A 26,105-nucleotide genomic window follows, 5' to 3' on the forward strand; every position below is an offset into this window, starting at 1 on the left:
TGAGTAAAATAGACAAAACTTAGGAAAACGTTTGTATTATTACTCTAGGCTATATACATGATTGGAAACTAGTCCTGAAACGGTTCACAAAGCTTGATGTCTGGACAGAGACCTGGGTGTTCATAATTCAGTGCTTCATTAAACACAGTGCAATACAACAGCATATCATCATCATACCACCCCTTAACAGTGTGTGCTCAAAACAAGGCCATAGACACATCCCAACCATGGCCTATGACATTTGCATAGGATCACTCCCCGACCAGACAGACAATCTCACCACACATCCGCCTAACAGTATGCAGACAAACACCCAGGTCCCGCCTTACAGCCATAAACGTAAGCAACCACATTTTCAGGAAGAACATGTACACAGGCCATGTCCTCTTGGACATCTCCCAAGAACTATATAGAAGAAAAAAAAGATACAGTACAGATGACATGGTCATAAACTAACACAAATCAAATAAATACATACAGTATTTCCTGTGGAACAGCAGTGATAAGTATCAGTAGTATTTCTTTTTCACAAAGGTTCAAACCCTATCTGTTTGTGCTATAGCCATACTGAATAAGCACCCTTTACAGAGGGTCTGGTGAATCCTCACTCTTGCTTAGCTTTCTGAAAATGTGAAGAATTCTGGGAGAGGTATTTACCTATCACTAAATGAGGAACTGCGATTAAAATGCTTACTGACATATTAAACACCCTCTGCTTTCACTGGTATAATCTGCAGTAAAACAGTGAGGGGTGTTGAACAGTTTGGTTGTGATGCTGTGGAGTTAGTGCACACAAGGGCCCTGAAGAGCCTTTTCTAGGAACTCACAGCAAACTGGCAGGATTAAGAACACAAGGAAAGAGGCTTTATGTCTGCAGTACCTTTTGAGTTAGTGGTCAACAAAACAAACATTTTAACAGTACATAGTTTTCCTGAAAACAACATTTGGTGATATGATTTGACATTAGATAAATCATTATGCAAAATAGGTGGAGAAGAATTTAACAATATGGAGTGGAATATTGACTCAAAATCAAATACTGTTCTATAGTCATGTGAGACATCAAATTGGAGGGACTCAGTATGCGCTTTCAATGAGTGTACAGTAGCGTTGGTTTGGAGAATAACCAATGGAATATCAGTGGATGATTGACAGCACAAATAAGCCCCTCCGGTTGTCTCCCATCCAAGAACAGTTACCAGTGTTAAACTTGTCAAATGAATCTAAAACATTCAATTATCAATGGAAACTCAAATCATAAAGGGTAATATATACAGACAACCACACTAACCATTTAAGGTGAGACTGTGGTTAAGGAGAATATAACCTGAGGGGAAACGTACATGGAAGTATTGTGAGGAAATAAAATCTAATTCATAACAGCAACCCACCATTAGAGCGTGTGTGTGCGCACGCATGCACACACACGAAATGGCTATACAGTCCGTCGTCATGAAATACCATAGAGCCAGGTGTTTGTATGGACCATTCCTGCCTCTAAGTAGGCAATAGGAGTTACAAAACACAACATTGGTTGCTGTAAACCTACGTACTGGTAACCTGATCTCTGTGACTCACAGACCACTGCTCCCATAAATGATACATAACATGCCCACATAAATGAGGAAGACTTGGTCTTCATGGATTTTAAAATCAATTTCTCAGTGTGTATGTACATACAACGGAGAGATCAGTATACAGTATTCAAAGACGGACCTCATCTTACACACACACACACACACACACACACACACACACACAAAAAAACAATTGAAAAACGGACCTCTGCCAACAGTGATTCAACATGGCATCAATACAGTATAAAGGCAAACAAATACAAATGTATAGCTACTTGTGAATCGAATAAAAAATATTGTATAAAATTAATTTACACATCCTCTTACTAACTAGTTGTATACAGTATACACTGAGTGTACAAAACATTGTCTTTCAACGGCAGACTGACCAGCTGAATCAAGGTGAAAGTTATGATCCCTTATTGATGTCACTTCAATTAGTGTAGATGAGGGGGAAGAGACCGGTTAAAGAAGGATTTTTAAGCCTTGAGCCATGGATTGTGTATGTGTGCCATTCAAAGGGTGAATGGGCAAGACAAAGGATTTAAGTGCCTTTGAATGGAGTATGGTAGTAGGTGCCAAGCGCACCGGTTTGAGTGTGTCAAGAACTGCAACGCTGCTGGTGTTTATCCCGTGGAATATCAGTGGATAATGGTCCACCACCCAAAGGACATCCAGCCAACTTGACACAGCTGTGGGAAGCATTGGAGTCAACATGAATTGAGGCTGTTCTGAGGGCAAGGGGTGGGGGGGTTCCACCCCAATATTAGGAAGGTGTTCTTAATGGTTTTGTACACTCAGTATATATCCTGCCATTGAGATTATCATGGGCATTATCGGTAGTAGTAGTAGTAGTAGTAGTAGTAGTAGTAGTAGTAGTAGTAGTAGTAGTAGTATCAGTAATTGCAGTCAGCCATTTTAGCAGGAACAGAATGGAGAAGGGGGGCTGCAGGGACAGGTTTGTGGGTCAGAATGGTGGGATAGGTTGGGGGCAAGGGAAGGACAGGGGTGTCAGTAGTTTTGGCTGAATAGACGAGGTAGGGTTTGTCACAACTCAGGCGGTGGTGGCTTTAAAAAAAACTGGCAGGAGAATTATGATTATTATTATTTTTTAACATTTTGCTTTCGTCATTGCGTTCTTATTTTCTTTCGTTAGCTTGTGCATTCTTTGAAAAGACCCTGTCCTTCTATCTCTCTCAGTATTCTTTAGTGCAGGACAGAGTCCCCAGTGCTCTCCTCGGGTCTTTGGGATAGGGCCCTCTCAAACTTTGATGTCCTCCTGGACACTCAGCTGGGACAGGGTCTTCTTGATGCGCAGGGCGGTGAGGCGGGCGGCTCCGTTGGCGTACCAACACTCCCTCATAATCTTCCCCATCACACGCAGGGTCTTGGGGGATGGGGAGGGAGAGAGAGAGAAAAAAAGAGGAAGATAAAGTACAGTGTTATATAAAGCTCAGGAAAATTGGACCAACGGTTGAGCGAACAGGAAAATGAGGTTAGAGGAAGTCATACATGAAAATATGGTGCAGATATGCACAAGGATAAATAAGCTTATCAAAACCATCAATGCATCCCCAGAGAACAAGTTCGCTAAATGAACATACTTCATTTAAAATACACCAGCATACAATTTAATACTTATAAGAAACCAGTGACACTTTCATATTAGTGAGTGACTGCTGTGTTATCATAATAGGATTGTTTGATTGACCTCAAATGAACATGCATATCCAAGTGTCCCTACCTCGTAGCTCTGCCACCAGTTGGGCACGTTGGGCCGTAGCTTCTGGTCACACACCAGCTTCCTCATCTCTTCTATGGAGGGGTCAGAGGGCACCAGGTCAAAGTATGGTAGCTGGTACTCCTCATGGATACCTAGGGGCAGAGGTCAAAGGTCAGGTAAGGTCCAATATCTGGGTTTCTAATCAATGGTGAATTAAACTTAACTACAGTGAGATAGAGAGATGCATCCCAAATGACACCATTCTCCTTATATAGTGCACTACCACTTGGAGACCAATGGGCCCTCGTCAAAAATAGTGCATTATACAGGGAGCCCTATGGGCCCTGGTTAAAAGTAGTTGACTATATAGGGAATAGGGTGCCCTTTGGGACCAGCCAGAGTGTGCTGAGGGGGAGCCTGTCTGACCTCCAGCGTTGCAGCGGCGTGCGATCTCCCAGTAAACCAGGCCCAGAGCGTAGATGTCTGCACACTTAAACGAATCAAAATGCCTCATGTTGATGCTCTCATCCAGAACCTCAGGGGCCATGTACCTTACAGAGAGAATGCATGTTTTTATTAAGCTGGGGTGGCATGAGGGTTGTAAGTTGAGAAACCAAGTACTCCTTAAGGTTGAGGACATGTGTGTGTTTGCACCTCTTTGTGCCCACTCTCTGGTTGGGGGCGATGTCTATGGTGTCGGTGGTGGACTCGTGGCGCACGGCCAGCCCCAGGTCAGCAATGGCACAGGTACTGTTTTTCTTCACCAGGATGTTCTTAGACTTGAGGTCCCGGTGGGCAATACCAGGCTTACCTAGAGGAGGGCTGAGAGAGTGAGCCTACCTGACAATTACTGCATTCCTGGCAATCAATGGAAGTCACGTAACTGATCATTAACATGTTTGTGTGAAACGTGTGTTTTTTGTTGTCCAATTCATTTGAATCAAACAATCATGGATATCTGCAGTATACCATTGTATACTACAGTAGACAAAAATGTAAATGTTCTTCCAGAATGACATCAATAATTGACCTATCAAGGAACATCTCTGTTGGTCTGAGTCGGTGCACTCAACAGAGATGCTTTAGTTTAGAGGGGCTGCTGTGTGACTGATACGGGGCAGATCCATAACCCAGACTCTGACCAGGCTACCAGCCTACCAGCTATGAAGCATGGCCTACATTTACAGAGGCACACCCTCACCCTGTGTGCCCAGGATCTCCATGTGCAGGTGTGCCAGCCCGCTGGCAGCAGACAGTGCCAGTTTGATCATTCCCTCGATGGTGATGGCGTAGCGGTTCAGGTAGTCAAACAGAGAGCCGTACTCGTGGTAGTCTGACACCAGCCACAGCTGGGTCCATGTGCCATTATCTATGACAGAAAGATTGTTGGACAATAAGTTCAGAGACCAATGTTCAGACCCTACACCTAATCCGAAAAACTGACCTGAACACCAGAAATCTACAAGCAGTGCTCTTCGAAGGGGAATATTTGTTGTGATGTCATAGGACGACAGCCAGTATTTTGTTACCTTTGTTGTCGGCGGCGATGAATCCCAGGATGTTTTCGTGGCGCAGCATGATGGTCTGGTAGATCTCGGCCTCGCGGAACCAGGAGCGTTCCTCTCTGGACGAAAAGATCTTCACTGCCACGTCTCCTCCTCTCCAGCGGCCGCGCCACACTTCCCCGAAACGCCCTTTCCCTATAATCTCCTGCAGCACGATGGTCCTGGCCACTGTTCGCTGGACAAACAGAGGGAGGCCTGTACAGAGACAGAGGACGGAGAGGACCAAGGCATACGGGACACAGAGACAGAGGACCAAGGCATACGGGACACAGAGACAGAGGACGGAGAGGACCAAGGCATTCGGGACACAGAGACGAGGCAAAAAGAAAGAGGACTATACAGTTAGACAATCACATTGTGACACATGCCTAATATCAACCACATTTCCCCCTATGCATTTTGTTTTCTTCTATGGAAGACATTATTAAAGCTACAGTCACTAATCTTTTTTTTCCCCTGTTTTGTGACTGCTTGAATTGATCAGAGCCCTAGCGTTGCTGTACTGACCGGAGCCTGATCCAGAGGTGGACATGTCGTAGATGAGGTCCTGCAGGGTCTTGTCCTTGGCCATGTAGAGGTGATCACAGGAGGGGTCCTCCACCTCCAGCCTCTGCCTGTGGCTGTAGGCCCTCTGGTGGTACTGGAACAGGAACACAGCCATGATTAGCAGCACACACAGCAGGCAGACGGGCCCTGCGACCACTGCTACCAGCTCCACTGGACCCCATTTACCATCAGGGCCAAAGACGCCCCCCAGGCCCGGCCGCGATGTCACTGAAAGAGGGAAGAGAAAGAATCAGACTAAATACATATTTCACGAGTGAACATAACAATTCACTGAACTGTGTTTGAGACCCTTGTCCTCTATTGTAGCAGACATCCTAGCCCTGTGGTTCGTAACGTGAGGGTGTGCAACCTGGGACATGCGCTTGTGTGTGGCGGTATACAGCTTATATTCCATGGTCGAGGTCGAGGTCGACTCACCAGAAGTTACTTTGAGGTCGAGGCTGTTGCAGTAGTTAGTGTAGCAGCAGTGTGTGTAGAGGAGGCCCTCAGCACTCAGGCAGTAGAAGGGCTGGCCCGGGGGCACCAGGTTGTCCCGGGTGATGCAGATACGGATGTGCTGCTCCAGCCCATTGATGAAGGACGTGGAGGCCATGCAGGCCCCGTCTGTCTCACAACGGGAGCCAGTCTTCTCACACTGGGCTGTGGTGCAGTTACACCACAAAGCTGTACAGACAGAGAGAGACAGAGAGATTATTTCAATATTTTGGAATAATGGTTTGGGTAAACTCAAAACACGCTCAAAGCTGTAATTTCATAAGAAGTTGTGCTGGCACTGCCACATAAAAACCACTTCAAGGCAATTTCACTCCACTGTATGAGATGCACGTTTATATACAGCAGAGGGCGCTCATAGACAGCAGCAGTACCACACAGGGGCCCTTTGACAATTACATTTCCCTGGCACCAACTTAGTCCAGCGTGATCAAACGCACATCCTTTACCGCGGTGCAGGGCCAAAGAAAGTTGGTATAAAATGAATAGAGGCCGTACAATCAGAAGGTCCAGCAGGTATCTTTGTTCACAAACAACATTTAGATCCTGCAAGGATGACCTGATGAAGATCCTTGCTGGATCAAAATGTTGTTTGTGGTGGAGCTTCTGAGTGTGCTGGCTCTATTTATTTTATACTGACACCAACTCGCCCTATGATCATACCCCTGTAAGGTAAAGCATAGGACTACAGAAAAAAGGATTCACTATTACATTTTTCCTCCAAATAAACAACACCATTTCCCAGAGAACACCCAAACTATTTCAGCTTTTCTCTTGGAGAAAATCAGACAGACGTCAACACTACTTTTTGTTCTTTGACCTCGAGCCACACACATTGCATTTCTAAAGGACACGTTGAAATAATAGCCAGTGAGTTTATTTGAAAATAGCCCGAGATTTTAAAGAGAAATATATCTCCTTTTGATAAAGCTGGTAGCATGCTCCATCAGGATAGAGAAGGCACCAGAGAGTGATTCAACATCTTGAGTATTTTGGGTCGCAGGGACTAGGACTAAGTTGACATTGTACAAATCTTTAGTCGTTGAAGAGGTAAACAACCCTTTAGTTTGATGAACCTTTAAACAATCTTTTGAACTTTACCTCTCAGAAATGTTTCAATTATTTACCATACCCCAAATGGCATAATTTCACAAAACTAAGCAGATGCAGAAAAGTGTGTTGTTTGAAACCATTCCATATGGGGACAAATATGTTTTTAACCCAAACGGTCACAAAATTGACCCTATTAGCTAACGGTGTTTTTAACATCACAAGAGTACAACAAGACAACACAATACCCCTACAGAGGTGGTTCATCCTGGAAATAGAGGATCAACAGTAATCAAACTGCGTGCCAAAGCTGGCCATTTCAAAAAGACACGTTCAGCGGCAGGCCGGGAAACAATTCTAGCCATTCCAGAGATGGATTGAGATCTCTACTTGGAAATAACCTGATTTTGCATGGACATTGGCAGTGTGGTGCCAGGGCAACAACCTCTCCCTCAATGTGACCAAGACAAAGGAGCTGATCGTGGACTACAGGAAAAGGCGGGCCAAACAGGCCCCCATTCACATCAACGGGGCTGTAGTGGAGCGAGTCGAGAGTCTTAAAGTTCATTGCTGTCCACATCACCAACGAACTATCATGGTCCAAACACACCAAGGCAGTCGTGAAGAATGCACGACTTCCCCCTCAGGAGACTGAAAAGATTTGGCATGGGTCCCCAGATCCTCAAAAAGATCAACATCGGCACCATCCTGACCGGTTGCATCACTGCATGGTATGGCAACTGCTCGGCATCTGACCGTAAGGCTCTACAGAGGGTAGTGCGTACGGCCCAGTACGTCACTGGGGCCAAGCTTCCTGCCATCCAGGACCTATATAATAGCCGGTGTCAGAGGAAAGCCCATAAAATTGACAGAGAGTCAGACTGTTTTCTCTGCTACTGCACAACAAGTGGTACCGGAGTGCCAAGTCTAGGACCAAAAGGCTCCTCAACAGCTTCTACCCCCAAGCCATAAGACTGCTGAACAATTAATCAAATGGCCACCGGAATATTACCTTGACCTCCCCTCCATTTGTTTTGTACACTGCTGCTACTCGCTGTTTATCTATGCATAGTCACTTCACCCTTACCTACATGTACAAATTACCTCAACTAACCTGTACCCCCGCACACTGACTCGGTACCGGTACCCCCTGTATATAGCCTCGTTATTGTGTTACTTTATTATTTTGTTTTTAACTTTTGTTTATTTGGTAAATATGTTCTTAACTCTTCTTGAACTGCACTGTTGGACCTCTCTAGGGTATGTGGGACGAAATCGTCCCACCTAGTCAACAGCCAGTGGAATCGAGTGGCGCGATACTCAAATACCTTAGAAATGCTATTACTTCAATTTCTCAAACATATGACTATTTTACACCATTTTAAAGACTAGACTCTTGTTAATCTAACCACATTGTCCGATTTCAAAAAGGCTTTACAACGAAAGCAAAACATTAGATTATGTCAGGAGAGTACCCAGCCAGAAATAATCACACACCCATTTTTCAAGCTAGCATATGTCACAAAAACCAAAACCACAGCTAAATGCAGCACTAACCTTTGATGATCTTCATCAGATGACACTCCTAGGACATTATGTTATACAATACATGCATGTTTTGTTCAATCAAGTTCATATTTATATAAAAAAACAGCTTTTTACATTAGCATGTGACGTTCAGAACTAGCAAACATACCGAAAACTTCCGGTGAATTTACTAAATTACTCACGATAAACGTTCACAAAAAACGTAACAATTATTTTAAGAATTATAGATACAGAACTCCTTTATGCAATCGCGGTGTCCGATTTTAAAATAGCTTTTCGGTGAAAGCACATTTTGCAATATTCTGAGTAGATCGCTCGCCATCACGGGCTAGCTAATTTGACACACACCAAGTTTGGCACTCACTAAACTCAGAATTAATATAAGAAAAATTGGATTACCTTTGCTGTTCTTCGTCAGAATGCACTCCCAGGACTTCTACTTCATCCACAAATGTTGTTTTGGTTCAAAATAATCCATAGTTATGTTCAAATATCCTCTGTTTGTTCTTGCGTTCAAGACACTATCCGAACGGTGACGCGCATCGTGACAAAAAAATCTAAATATTCCATTACCGTACTTCGAAGCATGTCAACCGCTGTTTAAAATCAATTTTTATGCGATTTTTCTTGTAAAATAGCGATAATATTCCGACCGGGAGACGTCTTTTTCGTTCAAAGACTGAAAATGTAAAATGGCCTCTTCACGTGCATGCGCGCACCCGTCTCATTGTTCTCAGATCGACCACTATCCAAATGCGCTACTGTTTTTCAGGAAGGGGCTGCAAAGTCATCATTCAACGTTCTGGCGCATTCTGAGAGCTTATGGGAGCCGTAGGAAGTGTCACGTTACAGCAGAGATCCTCTGTTTTCGATAAAGAGAGTATAGAAGGCCAAGAAATGGTCAGAGAGGGCACTTTCTGTACAGAATCTTCTCAGGTTTTGGCCTGCCATATGAGTTCTGTTATACTCACAGACACCATTCAAACAGTTTTAGAAACTTTAGGGTGTTTTCTATCCAAATCAAACAATTATATGCATATTCTAGTTTCTGGGCAGTAGTAATAACCAGATTAAATCCGGTACGTTTTTATCCGGATGTGGAAATACTGCCCCCTACCCTAGAGAGGTTAACCTGTTATGGCTAGGGGGCAGTATTTTCACGGCCGGATAAAAAACGTACCCGATTTAATCTGATTATTACTCCTGCCCAGAAACTAGAATATGCATATAATTATTAGCTTTGGATAGAAAACACTCCAAAGTTTCTAAAACTGTTTGAATGGTGTCTGTGAGTATAACAGAACTCATATGGCAGGCCAAAACCTGAGAAGATTCCATGCAGGAAGTGCCCTGTCTGACAATTTCTTGCCCTTCTTGATTATCTCTATCCAATACAGGGGATCTCTGCTGTTACGTGACACTTCCTACGGCTCCCATGGGCTCTCAGAAGTCGGCAAAAAGCTGAATCGTGGCTTTGCAGGCTCTGGCTGAAAAACATTAGCGCGTTTGGATAGTGGCTGGTCACAGTACTGTGAGACTCAGGCTCGTGCACGAGGGGATCCCATGCTTTTATTTTCTCTCTCTTTGTACGTATACACGCTTTCCCGGTTGGAATATTATCGCTTTTTTACGAGAAAAATTGCATAAAAATTGATTTTAATTAGCGGTTGACATGCTTCGAAGTACGGTAATGGAATATTTAGAAATTATTTGTCACGAAATGCGCCGTGCGCGTGACCCTTCGTCACCCTTGGATAGTGTCTTGAACGCACGAACAAAACGCCGCTATTTGGATATAACAATGGATTATTTTGAAACAAACCAACATTTGTTATTGAAGTAGCAGTCCTGGGAGTGCATTCTGACGAAGAACACCAAAGGTAATCAAACTTTTCTAATAGTAAATCGGAGTTTGGTGAAGGCTAAACTTGCTGGGTGTCTAAATAGCTAGCCCTGTGATGCCGGGCTATGTACTCAGAATATTGCAAAATGTGCTTTCACCGAAAAGCTATTTTAAAATCGGACACCTCGATTGCACAAAGGAGTTCTGTATCTATAATTCTTAAAATATATATATATTTTTTTTGTGAACGTTTATCGTGAGTAATTTAGTAAATTCACCGGAAGTGTTCGGTGGGAATGCTAGTTCTGAACGTCACATGCTAATGTAAAAAGCTGGTTTTTGATATAAATATGAACTTGATTGAACAAAACATGCATGTATTGTATAACATAATGTCCTAGGGTTGTCATCTGATGAAGATCAAAGGTTAGTGCTGCATTTAGCTGTGGTTTTGTTTTTTGTGACATTATATGCTAGCTTGAAAAATGGGTGTCTGATTATTTCTGGCTGGGTACTCTGCTGACATAATCTAATGTTTTGCTTTCGCTGTAAAGCCTTTTTGAAATCGGACAGTGTGGTTAGATAAAGGAGAGTCTTGTCTTTAAAATGCTGTAAAATAGTCATATGTTTGAAAAATGGAAGTTTTTGTATTTTTGAGGAATTTGTAATTCGCGCCACGCCTAATCATTGGATATTGGAGCAGGTGTTCCGCTAGCGGAACAGCTAGATGTAAGAGGTTTAAGGGCTTGTAAGTAAGCATTTCACGGTAAGGTCTACACTTGTTGTATTGGGCGCATGTGACAAATAAAGTTTGATTTGATTTCACATTGAGGGCTTCCACTCTTTTAAAGTAGTAAACTAGGTGGGGATTCCTAACTTGTGAGTGATCAGCCAATGATAAGAGAATTGTGTGTTTCTTTAAAATTGGTTTGCCCAGTTTGTAAATGGCTTTAAGCTATAACACCGCCATCTGGTGACACACACAGTACAACAACAACAAAAAATGCATGAAATGAAATGTATGTATTCACTACTGTAAGTCGCTCTGGATAAGAGCGTCTGCTAAATGACTAAAATGTAAATGTAAGATTTGGTTCAAGACTCCAGCATTGCAAGTAGGTGTAAATCACAAATATTAGCTTTACATGTTTTTCCAAACATCAAAAGAATAAGAAAATGTACTACTTTAAAATGGAGATAGCTCTAATGGCATTGCCCATGCGATTACAGATGCCATAATGGCACAGATACAACGTTGAGTACCTCTTTCCCTCTCTAGGATTCTAATCTCTCACAAGAATACAGTTCTGTTTTAAAAGGCCAGCTTGCTACCCATTTTCATGATTCTTCTCCTCCTAATTAGCCTATTGTCCACTAGTTTCATAACTAGCTAGCTAGAGCAAGTAACGTTCGTTAGCTTGAACTAGCTTTCTAAATAGGACAGAGCCTTCATTTATTTTCGCTAGCTAAGGAGAAAATAAAGATTTGAGTGATTAGCAGAACTTATCACAAAGTAAAAATGTAGGTAAGTTACCATTTTCTAGCTTACTTTTGTGACTGACTTTCCTTCACTGCCATAAACTGTTGTTAATAACCTGCACCTCATGTAACTATTTCACCTTGAACTCCTAGCCTGAAACAGGTTTTTGGATAAAACATTTTTTTTTTTTTAAATCACACATATCAACCCAGTTCAGTAGACTTGTATGGGGAGCATGAGAGATTTTCTCAGGTCTGTCAGACACCAAGTTCAGCACAGCAGGCAGTGAGGTCTCCTTGGGTGAACCAGATCACAGAAAGGACACACACACACACAGAACGTGAAGCAATTTTACAAGTTATTGCACATTGCAGACATCACAAGACAGCTCAAAGACATCTGGGTAATTTGATACTCTCAACATACAGGCTCTATAATGGTAGACATACAAGAGGGAAGTGAGGTTCAAAGACAAAAGGTCTCTGTTTAGTGCAGACAGCTTGCTTTTAAATAGTGGTGTTCTACTGACAGTGTTACTATAATCAGAAGTGGACTTTGCCCATACAATTTCATAATCCTTAATCAACATCACATTGGCCCTTTGTGTGGCGATTACAGGGAATTTGACCAACTTAGACTGATCTGAGATCAGTGGGGGTAGGGGAGTGAACCCAGAATGTAGTTGTTGGGATAAGCCATCCTCCAGGTCAGCTTCCTGTGTACAGGGAGGGGTGATAAGACGAAAGGGGGAACCCCTAAAGTTTAGGAGTTTGTGGTCTGTACTGGAGGTTTGGGATTAGTCCTGGGCAGCCTAGTCCTGAAAACTAGGACAGGGGAGGTAAAAAAATAAGTAAGTGAAGGCAGAGAAGGGGCGTTCAATGCGTTTTAAACCCCTGCGGCGAGGGCTTTTTTTTGGGGGGGGGGGGGGGGGAACGTTGGTGGTTTTTGGGGCGAGTTGTAGTAGTGGTTGGTACAGAGGGGGTTGACTTGTGTGAGCAGCTGCAGCTGTCATTAACCCAGTCTAGACAGTGACTGCCTCAGTGAAATTTTGGATAATTGAATTTCATTAGGACACCGAGGCTGACATGGTGCGAAATTCCGATATTTTTTCTTCCATCGTAGTCTGTAAATGACCCTCTGTTGCATTTGTATTTCCCACACAACACACATTCCCAGGAATGAAGGAAACATGAGCTTTTTGGTTTCCAGAAGGTTCATCCTTTTGCAAATAGATTGATTAATAGGCTTAATGTTGACAGGAGCCTAATTAAAAGTGCAACCAGAACCCTGTGAAGATAAAGCTTCATGGATAGCTACAGTAAAGTAGTGAGAAATGAAAAGGTGATTATTACTTGCTGACATTCTGTAAACTGGGGTTGAGGTTGGAGGTGTTACTCTAGACGAGGGCGGCGGACAGAGCTCTGCACGAAGCAGGCAGCACTCAGACAGGGAATACCTGATTAAGACACCCAGACGCCACCAGGCAGAAGAAAAAAAACACACACCACTGTACTCACCCCATCCCCTACTATCCCACTCCCATCGATACACAGGAAGTGTGTGTGTGTGTGTGTGTGTGTGCGCGCGCGCGCTTGTGCACATGCTTCTGTTATTGTATCTGGGCTCCCAGTCTTCTGATTCTATAGCAAAAGCTAGTTGGCTTTCTAGACACAAGTTCAGTGATCTTAAGCAGGCAGTGTGTTTCTCAAACAGTACTTAATCCGTGAGAATGTTTGGAGGCATGTTTACGTTGACATGTTGGATTGACCATTGAGGCAAGACTACAATCCTGAGTAAATCTAGTATTAGAAAACATGCTAATCAGGTCGGGGAGAACATGTAATGCTATGCTGGAACAAAATATGTTTCCATGCCGATCAATCAAGGCCATAGTGAGGTCTGTTCAAAGAGTTCCCACTTTTAAACAGACAGTAAAACCTGATCGTTAATAGCTAGGAGGCCCAAACTTGTATCTGGTTATAATAATAAATGCTAATTATTAGGTGAGTGTTTATATTTGTCCTATTTCAAGGGCACATTGGTGGATTTTTCACCTTGTCAGCTCGGGGATTCGAACTTGTAACTTATTGGCCCAATGCTCTAGACACTAGGCTACCTGACACACAGATTAGACCCCCCCCCAGATTAGATTAGATTTCCCCCACCCACAGGATGCATAGTCTCAATTTGAGGGGGGGAAAAAAACATTGAAAAATTCAATGAGTGACTACAGAAGATTCGATAATACAGTTATAGATAACTCATAGAAATGAGAATAGAAGGAAAAACAGACCTCTTTAAATGACTGAATGACTCATGTAGTAAAAGATAACGCTGCAAGCATTTTACGAATGCATGTCTCTCAATGCAATTACATGGCCGTTTCCCAAATCCCATGAACTACGTTTTCTTATCTTACTACCTAGTCCAGCTCCCTTGTTGTCCAGCTCCTCCCTTCCCATCCTCAGTCTAAATCTCTCTCCCTTTCCAAATATCACAAACCCAGGGAACGTGAGTTGGTCACTCACTGTAACCTCTCTTCGTCAAACATCTCAATCATACTGTTTCACACACAATATCCTGTTTGCCTTTAAGCTTCCTTACTCTGATGCAGTTTATCAACAGGTATGTACATGCCACATTAAAGGCCAGGGATTTTTTTCTATTTTCTTTAAAAAAAAGTGAATGAACCCTTTCACCTCCCAACCTTGGCACAAGGAACAGCTGTGGTTTAAAGCTTCCCCTTGGTTTGAGCGAAGTAATAATTCATTTGGGGGCTTTTATTTGGTGTGGTTTAGAACTTTAACACGCGCACACCCACCTGCCCGTTCGTGTCTGAGTGGTCTTTCAGTTTCAGTGACTATGCTGTGGGAGTATTCCCACAGCATAGGACTATTCTCATTTACGTCAGAAGGGAAAAAACATTTCTTAATGACATCTGTGGCCTTGACTCATACAGACTACACACACACACTGTAAAAGGCCATCACTAGATTATGCATTGGGGCGAGCATATATATTTGAAGTCATATTTAGGCTAACTCATATTTTTCCCTTTTGAAATGTACACATTGGGGTACATGAGAGCATTTGAAATCGACCCCAATGTGTCGACCCCAAACAAATGATAGTCCCACTAAAACAAACCAGATGGGATGGCGTATCGCTGCAGAATGCTGTGGTAGCCATGCTGGTTAAGTGTGCCTTGAATTCTAAATAAAATCACAGACAGTGTCACCAGCAAGGCACTCCCACACCATCACACCTCCTCCTCCACGCATCACGATGGGAACCACACATGCGAAAGACATCCGTTCACCTACTCTGCATCTCACAAAGACAGTGGTTGGAAGCAAAACTCTTACACTTGGACTCATTAGACCAAAGGCCAGATTTCCACAGGTCTAATGTCAATTGTTCCTGTTTCTTGGCCCAAGCAAGTCTCTTCTTATTGGTATCCTTTAGTAGTGGTTTCTTTGCAGCAATTCGACCATGAAGGCCTGATTCACGCAGTCTCCTCTGAACAGTTGATGTTGAGATGTGTTTGTTAGTTGAACTCTGAAGAATTTATTTAGGCTGCAATGTCTGAGGTGCAGTTAACTCTAATGAACCTTTCCTCTGCAGCAGAGGTAACTCTGGGTCTTCCTTTCCTGTGGCGGTCTTCATGAAAGACAGTTTCATCATAGCATTTGATGTTTTTGCGACTGCACTTGACAAAAAACTTTCCGAATTGACTGACCTTCATGTCTTAAAATAATGATGGACTGCTTATTTGAGTTGTTCTTGCCATAATATGGACTTGCCTTTTACCAAATAGGGGTGGTATACAGAAGATAGCCCTACCTTGTCACAACAACTGATTGTCCCAAACACATTACGAAGGAAAGAAATTCCACAAATTCACTTTTAACAAGACACACCTGTTCATTGAAATGCATTCCAGGTGACTACCTCATGAAGCTGGTTGAGAGAATGCCAAGAGTGTGCAAAGCAGTCATCAAGGCAAAGGGTGGCATCTCAAACATATACTGCTCAAAAAAATAAAGGGAACACTTAAACAACATCCTAGATCTGAATGAAAGAAATAATCTTATTAAATACTTTTTTCTTTACATAGTTGAATGTGCTGACAACAAAATAATCAATGGAAATCCAATTTATCAACCCATGGTGGTCTGGATTTGGAGTCACACTCAAAATTAAAGTGGAAAACCACACTACAGGCTGATCCAACTTTGATGTAATGTCCTTAAAACAAGTCAAAATGAGGCTCAGTAGTGTGTGTGGCCTCCACGTGCCTGTATGACCTCCCTACAACGCCTGGGCATGCTCCTGATGAGGTGGCGGATGGTCTCCTGAGGGATCTCCTCCCAGACCTGGACTAAAGCATCCGCCAACTCCTGGACAGTCTGTGGTGCAACGTGGCGTTGGCGGATGGAGCGAGACATGATGTCCCAGATGTGCTCAATTGGATTCAGGTCTGGGGAACGGGCGGGCCAGTCCATAGCATCAATGCCTTCCTCTTGCAGGAACTGCTGACACACTCCAGCCACATGAGGTCTAGCATTGTCTTGCATTAGGAGGAACCCAGGGCCAACCGCACCAGCATATGGTCTCACAAGGGGTCTGAGGATCTCATCTCGGTACCTAATGGCAGTCAGGCTACCTCTGGCGAGCACAGAGGGCTGTGCGGCCCCCCAAAGAAATGCCACCCCACACCATGACTGACCCACCGCCAAAACAGTCATGCTGGAGGATGTTGCAGGCAGCAGAACGTTCTCTACGGCGTCTCCAGACTCTGTCACGTCTGTCACGTGCTCAGTGTGAACCTGCTTTCATCTGTGAAGAGCACAGGGCGCCAGTGGCGAATTTGCCAATCTTGGTGTTCTCTGGCAAATGCCAAACGTCCTGCACGGTGTTGGGCTGTAAGCACAACCCCCACACCACCCTCATGGAGTATGTTTCTGACCGTTTAAGCAGACACATGCACATTTGTGGCCTGCTGGAGGTCATTTTGGAGGGCTCTGGTAGTGCTTCTCCTGCTCCTCCTTGCACAAAGGCGGAGGTAGCGGTCCTGCTGCTGGGTTGTTGCCCTCCTATGGCCTCCTCCACGTCTCCTGATGTACTGGCCTGTCTCCTGGTAGCGCCTCCATGCTCTGGACACTACGCTGACAGACACAGCAAACCTTCTTGCCACAGCTCGCATTGATGTGCCATCCTGGATGAGCTGCACTACCTGAGCCACTTGTGTGGGTTGTAGACTCCGTCTCATGCTACCACTAGAGTGAAAGCACCGCCAGCATTCAAAAGTGACCAAAACATCAGCCAGGAAGCATAGGAACTGAGAAGTGGTCTGTGGTCCCCACCTGCAGAACCACTCCTTTATTGGGGGTGTCTTGCTAATTGCCTATAATTTCCACCTGTTGTCTATTCCATTTGCACAACAGCATGTGAAATTTATTGTCAATCAGTGTTGCTTCCTAAGTGGACAGTTTGATTTCACAGAAGTGTGATTGACTTGGAGTTACATTGTGTTGTTTAAGTGTTCCCTTTATTTTTTTGAGCAGTATATTTTGATTTGTTTAGCACTTTTTTGGTTACTACATGATTCCATGTGTTGTTTCATAGTTTTGATGTCCTCACTATTATTCTACAATGTAGAAAATAGTACAAATAAAGAAAAAGCCTTGAATGAGTAGGTGTGTCCAAACTTTTGACCTGTACTGTCAATTATTTTACCATTGGGGTGATTACGATGCTGGACAGTGCCATGGCACCTTTTGGACATTTGACATCCAATCACACCTCAGACCTTTTTGGCACACACGCGCCGTGATCCAGCACACACACCGTGATCCAGCACACATGAACTCGAGAAGGTTGTTATTTTGTTGTTATTGAATTTGTATAATTTATGAAAGTTTCATAACATGTATTTTTGCCATTAAGTTTAAAGCACTTTAAAAAGGAAATATGGCTTATATAAATCTAGATGCAAGTGTTTTAGATAAAATGGGAGGACCTTGATGAGATTTCAAATACACACCACAAACAGCATCTGTGTTATTGTACCGGATCTGAGCACACACAGACACACCACACACGTCAAGTGGCCCTGTGCTGAATGTGTGGCAAGGTTATTCACTGGCACTATCGTAAAACATATACAATAAATAGGCTATATAACTTACAATTTATACACAGACAGGCTAGGCCTTGGGAGAAAGGAGATGGTGTAGAAGTAAAGTGAGTGAGACGAAATGTTTTCAACAGCAACATGTTTTTTTCTCAGTTTTTAGAGAATGCTGTGATGCGTCAAGACTTGAAGAAATAGTGTGGCAGAGCAAACACTTGAGGACTATGGTTGTGTTAAAAGCGGGGGTTTGGCGTGTTACTAAAGTCAAGCACAGTACAGGTATTGTTTGGCGACAGGGCTGTGTGAAGGGAGAGAGGAGAAAAAGGGTACAGTAGAGAGAAGGAGAAAAAAGGCTAACTGCACATTGTATTGCTTTGTACATTGTGATGTAGCCTAATGACACTCTTCACTTTAAATGTATGGCAAACAAAAAAAATACAACTCTATGTTGACTACTTTTAATGACTACTTTAAACAATTTACACTGAACATTTTACAACACTTTTACTGGAAGAACTGTGCAGATGCAAAGTTGGTAACATTTCAGTAAAATCTCCCTCTGTTTTTTTATGCGACCATATTATCCCAAAACTGTTAAATAGGCCTATCTGCTCCGAATTAAGATTCAAAGATGTCTGCAGAAAGAATGGGGTGTCAGCTACAGATGTAGGATCTTCATTTCAGACAGTTTGTTACACCTGGAAAATAATCATGCAGGAACAGGACATGTTTTTGTAGGGGTTAATACATTTTTCGTTAGAGCAAATCATGTCTGACATTTTAAAGTGGAAATTATAAACATTAGAAGTCTTTTTAAACCATGAATACACTACAAGTTTGCATTTCTTGCTGGGCAGGAACATTCTCAGCAACAAAAGAGTGATCAAATTAACATCCTACATCTGAATGACATGACACCTTGAGTTTGAAAAAAATATATATTTTGGTTTATTGAACTACACGCTAAGTGAAGTGGATTTACACCCGGTAACCGAATTGCAGTAATGAAATTCCATCATGGGTCTCTGATCTGTAATACACAGAAATTCATAATTATGAATATGAATGCAGGGCTCTGAATGCAGGTCTCTACAGTGTGACAATTTTACTCAAATATGCACCTGAATATTTAGGAGCACCAGTGCGCCTAGAAAAATTAAAAGGTCCTAAACTGTCATTCTGAAAAGTACTTTTTCCTCCTATGGCTAACTACCAGAAAGTTTGAAAAGACAGGCTGAATGGGCGGGGAGCTTCAGTACAGTAGAGTTCAGTACAGTAAACTTGAGTATAGTTCAGTACATTATAGTGTACTCAACTCTAATGTGCACTTCTGTGTACTGTACTGAACTCTACTCCACCCTACAGTGAAGGACTTTCAACGTCCGGTGTCGATTGGTGCTCAGTGGGTGAGGATGCAGGCTACAGTAAATGGAAAGATGGGACGCATGGGTAGGTAGGTGTCAGTCAGAGCTGGAAAAGGTGACATTAATTGGAGAGAGTGAGGGATGAACAAAACAGTATGCCAGTGAAAGGGAGGACAGTAGTGACCCAACTGTGGTTTGTGACTACTATGGATTTCTCAATGTAGCCACTCAATTGCAGAAATTCTGTTACCGATGTTTTCGGAAATTCTGTTATAGTTTTAATCACTTAATAATTCATAAAGACAATTGATATCAGTAAAAACACTATAACTAATTGATAGGTTTACCTTTACTTGTTACTTCCGTGAACTTTTATTAAGGTCATTCCACCTCAAAAAGACCAAGAAAGATAGACACCCACCATTTCAGATGTTTTTTTTTTTATTATAATTTGTTTTACCCCTTTTTCTCCCCAATTTTGTGATATCCAATTAGTAGTTACAGTCTTGTCCCATCACTGCAACTCCCCTTCGGACTCGGGAGAGGCGAAGGAAGAAAGCCATGCATCAATGTGTCGGAGGAAACACCGTCCAGCTGGTGACCAAAGTCAGCTTGAAGTCGCCCGGCCCTCCAGAAGGAGTCACTAGAGTCCGATGGGACCTGGAAATCCCGGCCGGCCAAACCCTTCCCTAACCCGGACAAAGCTGGGCCAATTGTGAGCCGCCTCACGGGTCTTTTGGTCATGGCCGGCAGTGACATAGCCAGGGATCGAACGCGGGTCTGTAGTGACACCTCAAGCACTGCGATGCAGTGCCTTAAAACACTGCACAACTCGGGAGGCCCCTCCATTTCAGATTGTTCTGAAATTGTTTCTGTAGTTAGAAACAGATAAGATTAGCATTCCTGCAACATATTTTGTTGAAATATAACTTGATCTGAGGAATTAAGCTAATTGATTGGACCCAAATTGGTAATTTGAAGTTATAGGACTCATATAACATTCAATAAATATTGTACATAATATCTGATTTGGACCCAAAGCATTCTTAACAATAGCTAGGTTTCCATCAAATTGGCGACAGATTTTCATGTGAAAATTTCCCACCGGAAATGCTTTTCCATCAAATTGACTTGAGGATAAAAGGCTTGCGTGATGACCTAGTGCACATAAATACCTTTTGCGGTTAAATGGGTTTCCATCGCATTTTCATGGTTTTCTCACCAATTTTTTTTTTGTTATATAGTGAGTGTGCCCACTCTGGTATTGGCACATGTACTCTAGCCCAGAGTTTCATCTGTAGCCTAATAAACGGCATCCTTTTCCAACAAGTTGTAGTGGGAGGTCCACACATTTTACACATGACTCCAATTATATTTCGATGTGATTGTTATTATTTCAATATTTGCGCATAAAAGCTTTTCCACCGACATTTCTCTTATAATTAATTTTACTGACACAAAAATACCTCATCTTGTCTACTGTATTTTGTTTTGTCAGTCATATATTTTTGTATCTGACATGTACTTTACTGGCTAAAGAAATGTTGGATGGAAACCTGGTTAATGGATAAGACATGGGAATTCCAAATAAATGGTCAAAAGCCACCCACAACAATCAGTATGGAGCTGCGGCTTGGAGTATTGTTTCTAGTATTTATTCCTAGTGAATTTTCCCCCCTTGTTCAGAGGAATTAGTAATTGACATTGTTAGGTTTATATCCAATCCTACATCCTGATATTACCAGGTTCTGAGCACTGTCCCTGCTAGACGGTGAATTTTTTTAAAGATTCTTGGAGCGGTATCACAGCTCCCCGGCGAAACGGATGCCGTATACTTAAAAGGTTTCCAACCTTTGCATCGTATTTAGTGCCGCCAGAGTCTGTCAATAGAAAAGGAAGTTACCAAACCACAGAACAAGATGAAAATGTGGTTTTAGGCAATGAATTTATGGGATAACTACTAAACAATTAGTACTCACTTATAGGAATGGATAGGCCTATTGGAATAGTAAAGTTAAATAATACTCATTATATGACTGTTGCCTCACGTTTTAGTTTGCGATGGCAATTACATTTGTTTTTGATGATAATTATTAGGTTGAGGTCACTAGCGACAGTATCTTCAACCTAGGGTGCGTTCGTAAATTCACTCTGGCTAGCTACTCGTATTTCAGAGCACTCTCATCTGATCGTGCCAGAGCGCAGAATAACTGATGAATTAACAAACGCTCAACACCCATTGAATATGGCTGGGGTGTCAGTAAACATCGGAAAAAAAGCTTAATTAAAATTGTTGCCAGCAGCACAGTTACAGCCACCAATGCTCTGGATAACATGAAAACAGCCTAACCAGCTCTGCTAGCAAGCTAGGGTGCGTTCGTAAATTCAGTTTGGAGTGACAGAGTGCTCAGAGTGTGCTCTGGGCGTTCGTAAATTCAGAGCGTTGACAGATTGTAAATAGTCATAGTCAAACTGACAACGTTAGCCAGTTAGCTTGGGTGCTTTAATGCCATTGTGAGGTCAGAACGCGGATCAAACCTGCTCCTCGGCCAGAGCATCCAGTGTGCACTCTGAACGCTCCAACAGCGAAACGTTCTGAATTTACAAAACTGACAACCTCTGAATTTATTAACACCCTGTGCGCACTCTGGCACTCCAGATTGAATTTAAAAACACACCCCCAGTCTTGCAGCTCTTTAGCTAGCTACTCTGTAAACTAGCTTGACTTGCTAGAAAATTAGATAAACAAGATGAGGAAAAAGTAACAAAACATGTTTTATTATCACCTGAAACAATGTTTTTTCTGTCTTGAATGAAAAGGTCATATTTTGTAAAGTCCCAAAATAAATAGGATCTCTTACAAGAAACTAGGCTCTCCTCCATCTTGTCTTGTTGTGAAACCCTATGCTCTCTGTCCAGTAGTAGCGGAACGAGATTGCGTGAAGATGACATATAGCATAATGAAATACATCACGATGTGTATGGGGCATAACCTTCCACAGACTTAAGTTATTTTCCAGAGAAGGCATAGAGAAAAATATGCCTAATGTCACTGATCACATCAACAATGGGTTTATTCAACTCATAATGGTAAACTAGATCATCCTAAAGTTACTTAACTTTGCAGACTCAACAGATAAAGTGTATAGAAAAGGACATGTTTAAATGGGTATATTAGGCTAAGTGACAAAAGTTGAGAAGAGCAATCAAATAGGCCCACAGAATGAAACAGGATAAAAAAAGTTGAAATATTGTGAAAGTTTCAGCCTAAGTCACAGTTGTAAAGAGAAGCTGTGATAATTGAGTCCAGGATTTTAACATCATTCATTCCAGTAGATTAGATAACAAACTGGAAAATCTCCATTACACCATTGTTTGGGCATTTTTAATCTACATACATGGATACAACCTAGCCCCCTGCCCTGCCCAGATAAAAAGGTCCATATACATGCAATCTGTATTTACTGTTGGACACTTTTGAAGACACAAGCGCCCAACCATATCATCCATGTTATTCAAACATTATGAGTTCACGATCAAGGGCTTTTTTTAAGAGACTAGGACTGAGTGTTTATAGACCTTGCAGCCTCTTATCTCTCTATGTACGAAAAACGCTAAAGGCCAGGGAGAGGGAGAACTGAGGTTTACTCATTTATGCTTTTCATAAATTCATATTTTATCCAGAAATTATAAACTAACTCAGGCTGATTGGTAGAACAACACACAATGGCCCGTTTCGCAATGTACTGCAGCTCTTCAAAGCTAAATAGGTCAGCCTCAGACTCCAGCTTGCTAAACCATTGTGTTGTAGTCTCAGCAAAATCGTTTAGCGCTGCACTTTAAAACCACGACACTAGCTATCTTGTTTGCAAAGTTTACAGTTCACACACCAAAATTAAACTGCTAAAAAACAGATTTTCACAGGAAATGATGACAAAAACATAAGGTCAAATTTGGGAATAAGGAACTCATACCTTACTTGATGAGGAATCTGAGTGAGCACATTTATATGTTTTGATATTGAATATTATGTGGTAGTTTATGATAAATAAATAAACCAATATTTCCATAATCGTTTTTGAGAATACAGCAAATTAATTAATTCAACTTTGATTAGATGACTTAAGGTAATTTGTTAAACCACTGCTGTTGGATTCTTGTGAATTGTATCAAGGAATGGTGGAAGGTCCTTGGTAGACAACCTTGGCTGTTCATCCCAAATCCCCCAAATTGTGTTGTCTGATATGTTTACTAACGCGATCCAAGTATCCATCCAATTAGCTTCTAGCTGGCCAGAGAACTAACGTTATGCTATTCTCAAGCAGTTAGCTAGCTAGCTATAAAGCATATTTAAACATAACGTCAAACAGTGTAGGTAGCTAGCTAGCTAGCTGATTCTCTTATTTTCATCTCTATTACGGCTAATAGTATTGCAAACAAGCCGGTTCAATTAGCTAACTCGACTTGCTTGGTACCAAATCCGTGCGCCATGTTGTGCTATTACTAAGCAATGTAAATTCCATTCACACACCGAGCAAGTAAATACACACAGGCGGAATAAAAACGTAATCGGAAAAACATTACACTTACCATCATAAGTTCCGAATATGCAAACCAGGACGAGAATAATTAACAAAATTAGATTCTTAGCCATGATCGCTATATTCCCATTGCATTGCATTAATATTTGGGTTAGTGGTGTGGTATTGACAGCGGAGCGGACATATAACACACAGCTCCAGTCAGACAACAGACAGACAGACACCTTAAAGGGGGTGAGTGGAGAATTTAAAGGGGAGTAATGGCTAACTAGTTCTTATTATGAGGTATGTCGATAAAATAAAGTAGGTAGGCCCTCTAGAAAGCACAATGTAAAGTTTGTATTATCTGGTCAAGGCTTACTTTTAAAATCAGGTGGTTTACATATTGAATATGCCTTTAACCTTGTAGCTATACACCATGTACCACACACATAATATAACCTTATATGATCTCTATGATACCCAAGGTGGACGGTGGCACAACTTTCACTGGGGACGGGAACGGGGGACATGACCCCCATTTCCCCCCACCCCCCCACGAAATTGCATTTTTGTCCCCCCTAGCCTTATCATTGCACTTCTGATACAAAACTGGATATGTGTACTTTAGGACCATGCGGACGCCACAGAGCGGTCGGGTAGGTTGTGAGCAGGATAGATTTAGGACCGCACAGACACCACCACCTGTGAGAAGGCAAAGCTTCTGAAAGGTTGGTGTATAGGACCAGCACAGGAGAGATGAATAGTGGCAGCTGTTGTCTGTGTTGTGCTTTTTCTCCGAGTTGAAAACGCAAGGAGAGCAGAAACTGCCTATTTAGTTGACTGATCTAGCTAGCAAGGTAACTGCAATTTGACAGAAAAATAAGTTGTTTTCCCAGTCCTGAGCTAGTAGTGTAACTGACATTTTAATCCAGCTAACATTTCATTGCCTTTCGACTGAAATTGATGAACTACTAGCAATTCATTAAATTATATAATATAATTAAAATATACAAATATTTAGCTTCTATATCTCAAATGACACATGTGTTTATAGATTTTGTATAGGCCTGTCTCCCATATGAATCTTCTCTTTGTGCCAGACTGGGTTCAAATGCCTTCTGTTTGAAGGTGCTACACAATATTGATTATTGAATTATCATTGATCTACTGTAGTTTAGTCTTATCAATAACTTAAACATATTTAATAATGATCTCTTACCTAGAAGGGCCATGGGTCATAATAGATTGTGTACAAATGCAGGAAATTTGCTTTAGATATCCCCAAAAATGGGAGGACCCCAGACCCCACACCAAGTTATGTCCCTCCCACGTCTAAAACCAAAGTTGTGCCCCTGATGATACCTATACCACATCCCTTAGCAGACTATGCTACTGAATTTCTGAAAAATAAGCAGTGTGAGTGTATTGACATTGACACTATACATTTAGAAAAGAGGACACAGAAACCAAATCCATCTTTCCTCCTAGACATCTCTTCCTCCTAGACACCGAAACGTGCCTTTAGGCTGGATGTAGTACAGTAATTCGTTCTCATTGTATTGTGTTACATTGAAGAGGCATCAGAGTTACCTCATACTGTCCTTCCACTCAGCCCCACCTTGGGTTGATGTATGCGGTGACAGTAGAAGAGGGTGTGGCCCTGCTCACGTATGTCACCCATGCTAGTTGTATCCAGTTTATTCTCTCTCTCTCTCTCTCTCTCTCTCTCTCTCTCTCTCTCTATCACACACAGAAACAGACAGACACGCACACACACACACAATTGCTGCACACATTCAAAAATCGTTTTTCACTTCATAGAAAGTATCCAGTATTAGGCTATTTAATGCAGTCATAAAGAACAGTATAGTGTTCTTTTTTGCAATGCAACTCTGTCTTGCTGTATGTATCCTCCCAACATTCCTCTTGGAACCCAAAATACGATTACAATCTAGATGACAAACACAGTGAAGCACTCGTGATCTTTATCGCTCTCTCGTTTTTTTTAAATAGAAGGAAGCTCTCTTTTACTCTATAACTCTCCATGTGTCTAGCAGTCAAAGAATGAAAAGTGCAGCAATTTACTGGAAATAAAGTTTGTAATCTCTTTGCTTAATTAAATCAGTCATCCATGATTATTGACCCTACTATAGACTAATTACATTTGTAAGTATTTGCTTATAGGTTGAACTCTTTTGAATTAGCTCTAGACCATAATATAGTGTGTCCTCCACCTT

The 26,105-nt window shown here is 42.1% G+C and overlaps 1 protein-coding gene across 1 annotated transcript; it reads right to left on the reverse strand.

Annotated features, from left to right (window-relative positions):
* Positions 1-19: 19 nt before the first annotated feature.
* Positions 20-24,109, reverse strand: LOC106565530 (activin receptor type-1B). Its single transcript, XM_014132767.2, has 9 exons — positions 23,936-24,109; positions 5,850-6,095; positions 5,373-5,639; positions 4,830-5,060; positions 4,502-4,669; positions 3,955-4,111; positions 3,727-3,851; positions 3,322-3,452; positions 20-2,964 (listed from the first exon to the last, which is right to left on the reverse strand). The coding sequence occupies exons 1-9, from the start codon at positions 24,024-24,026 to the stop codon at positions 2,839-2,841; spliced, it is 1,542 nt and encodes a 513-aa protein (XP_013988242.1). The 5' UTR covers positions 24,027-24,109; the 3' UTR covers positions 20-2,838.
* Between the last annotated feature and the right edge of the window lie 1,996 nt (positions 24,110-26,105).

Source organism: Salmo salar, chromosome ssa12 (genome assembly GCF_905237065.1).
Source record: "Salmo salar chromosome ssa12, Ssal_v3.1, whole genome shotgun sequence".
In the NCBI taxonomy this organism is placed as follows: Eukaryota; Metazoa; Chordata; class Actinopteri; order Salmoniformes; family Salmonidae; genus Salmo; species Salmo salar.

What these genes read in the sequence shown, in the direction of transcription:
- LOC106565530 (XM_014132767.2), bottom strand. Translation starts at nt 24,026, where the DNA reads ATGCAATGCAATGGGAATATAGCGATCATGGCTAAGAATCTAATTTTG. An exon ending in CACCTCTGGATCAGGCTCCG is followed by an intron (nt 5,061 to 5,372) that starts GTCAGTACAGCA and finishes GTCTCTGTACAG; the next exon opens with GCCTCCCTCTGTTTGTCCAG. An exon ending in CAGAGAGTGGGCACAAAGAG is followed by an intron (nt 3,852 to 3,954) that starts GTGCAAACACAC and finishes TCTCTCTGTAAG; the next exon opens with GTACATGGCCCCTGAGGTTC.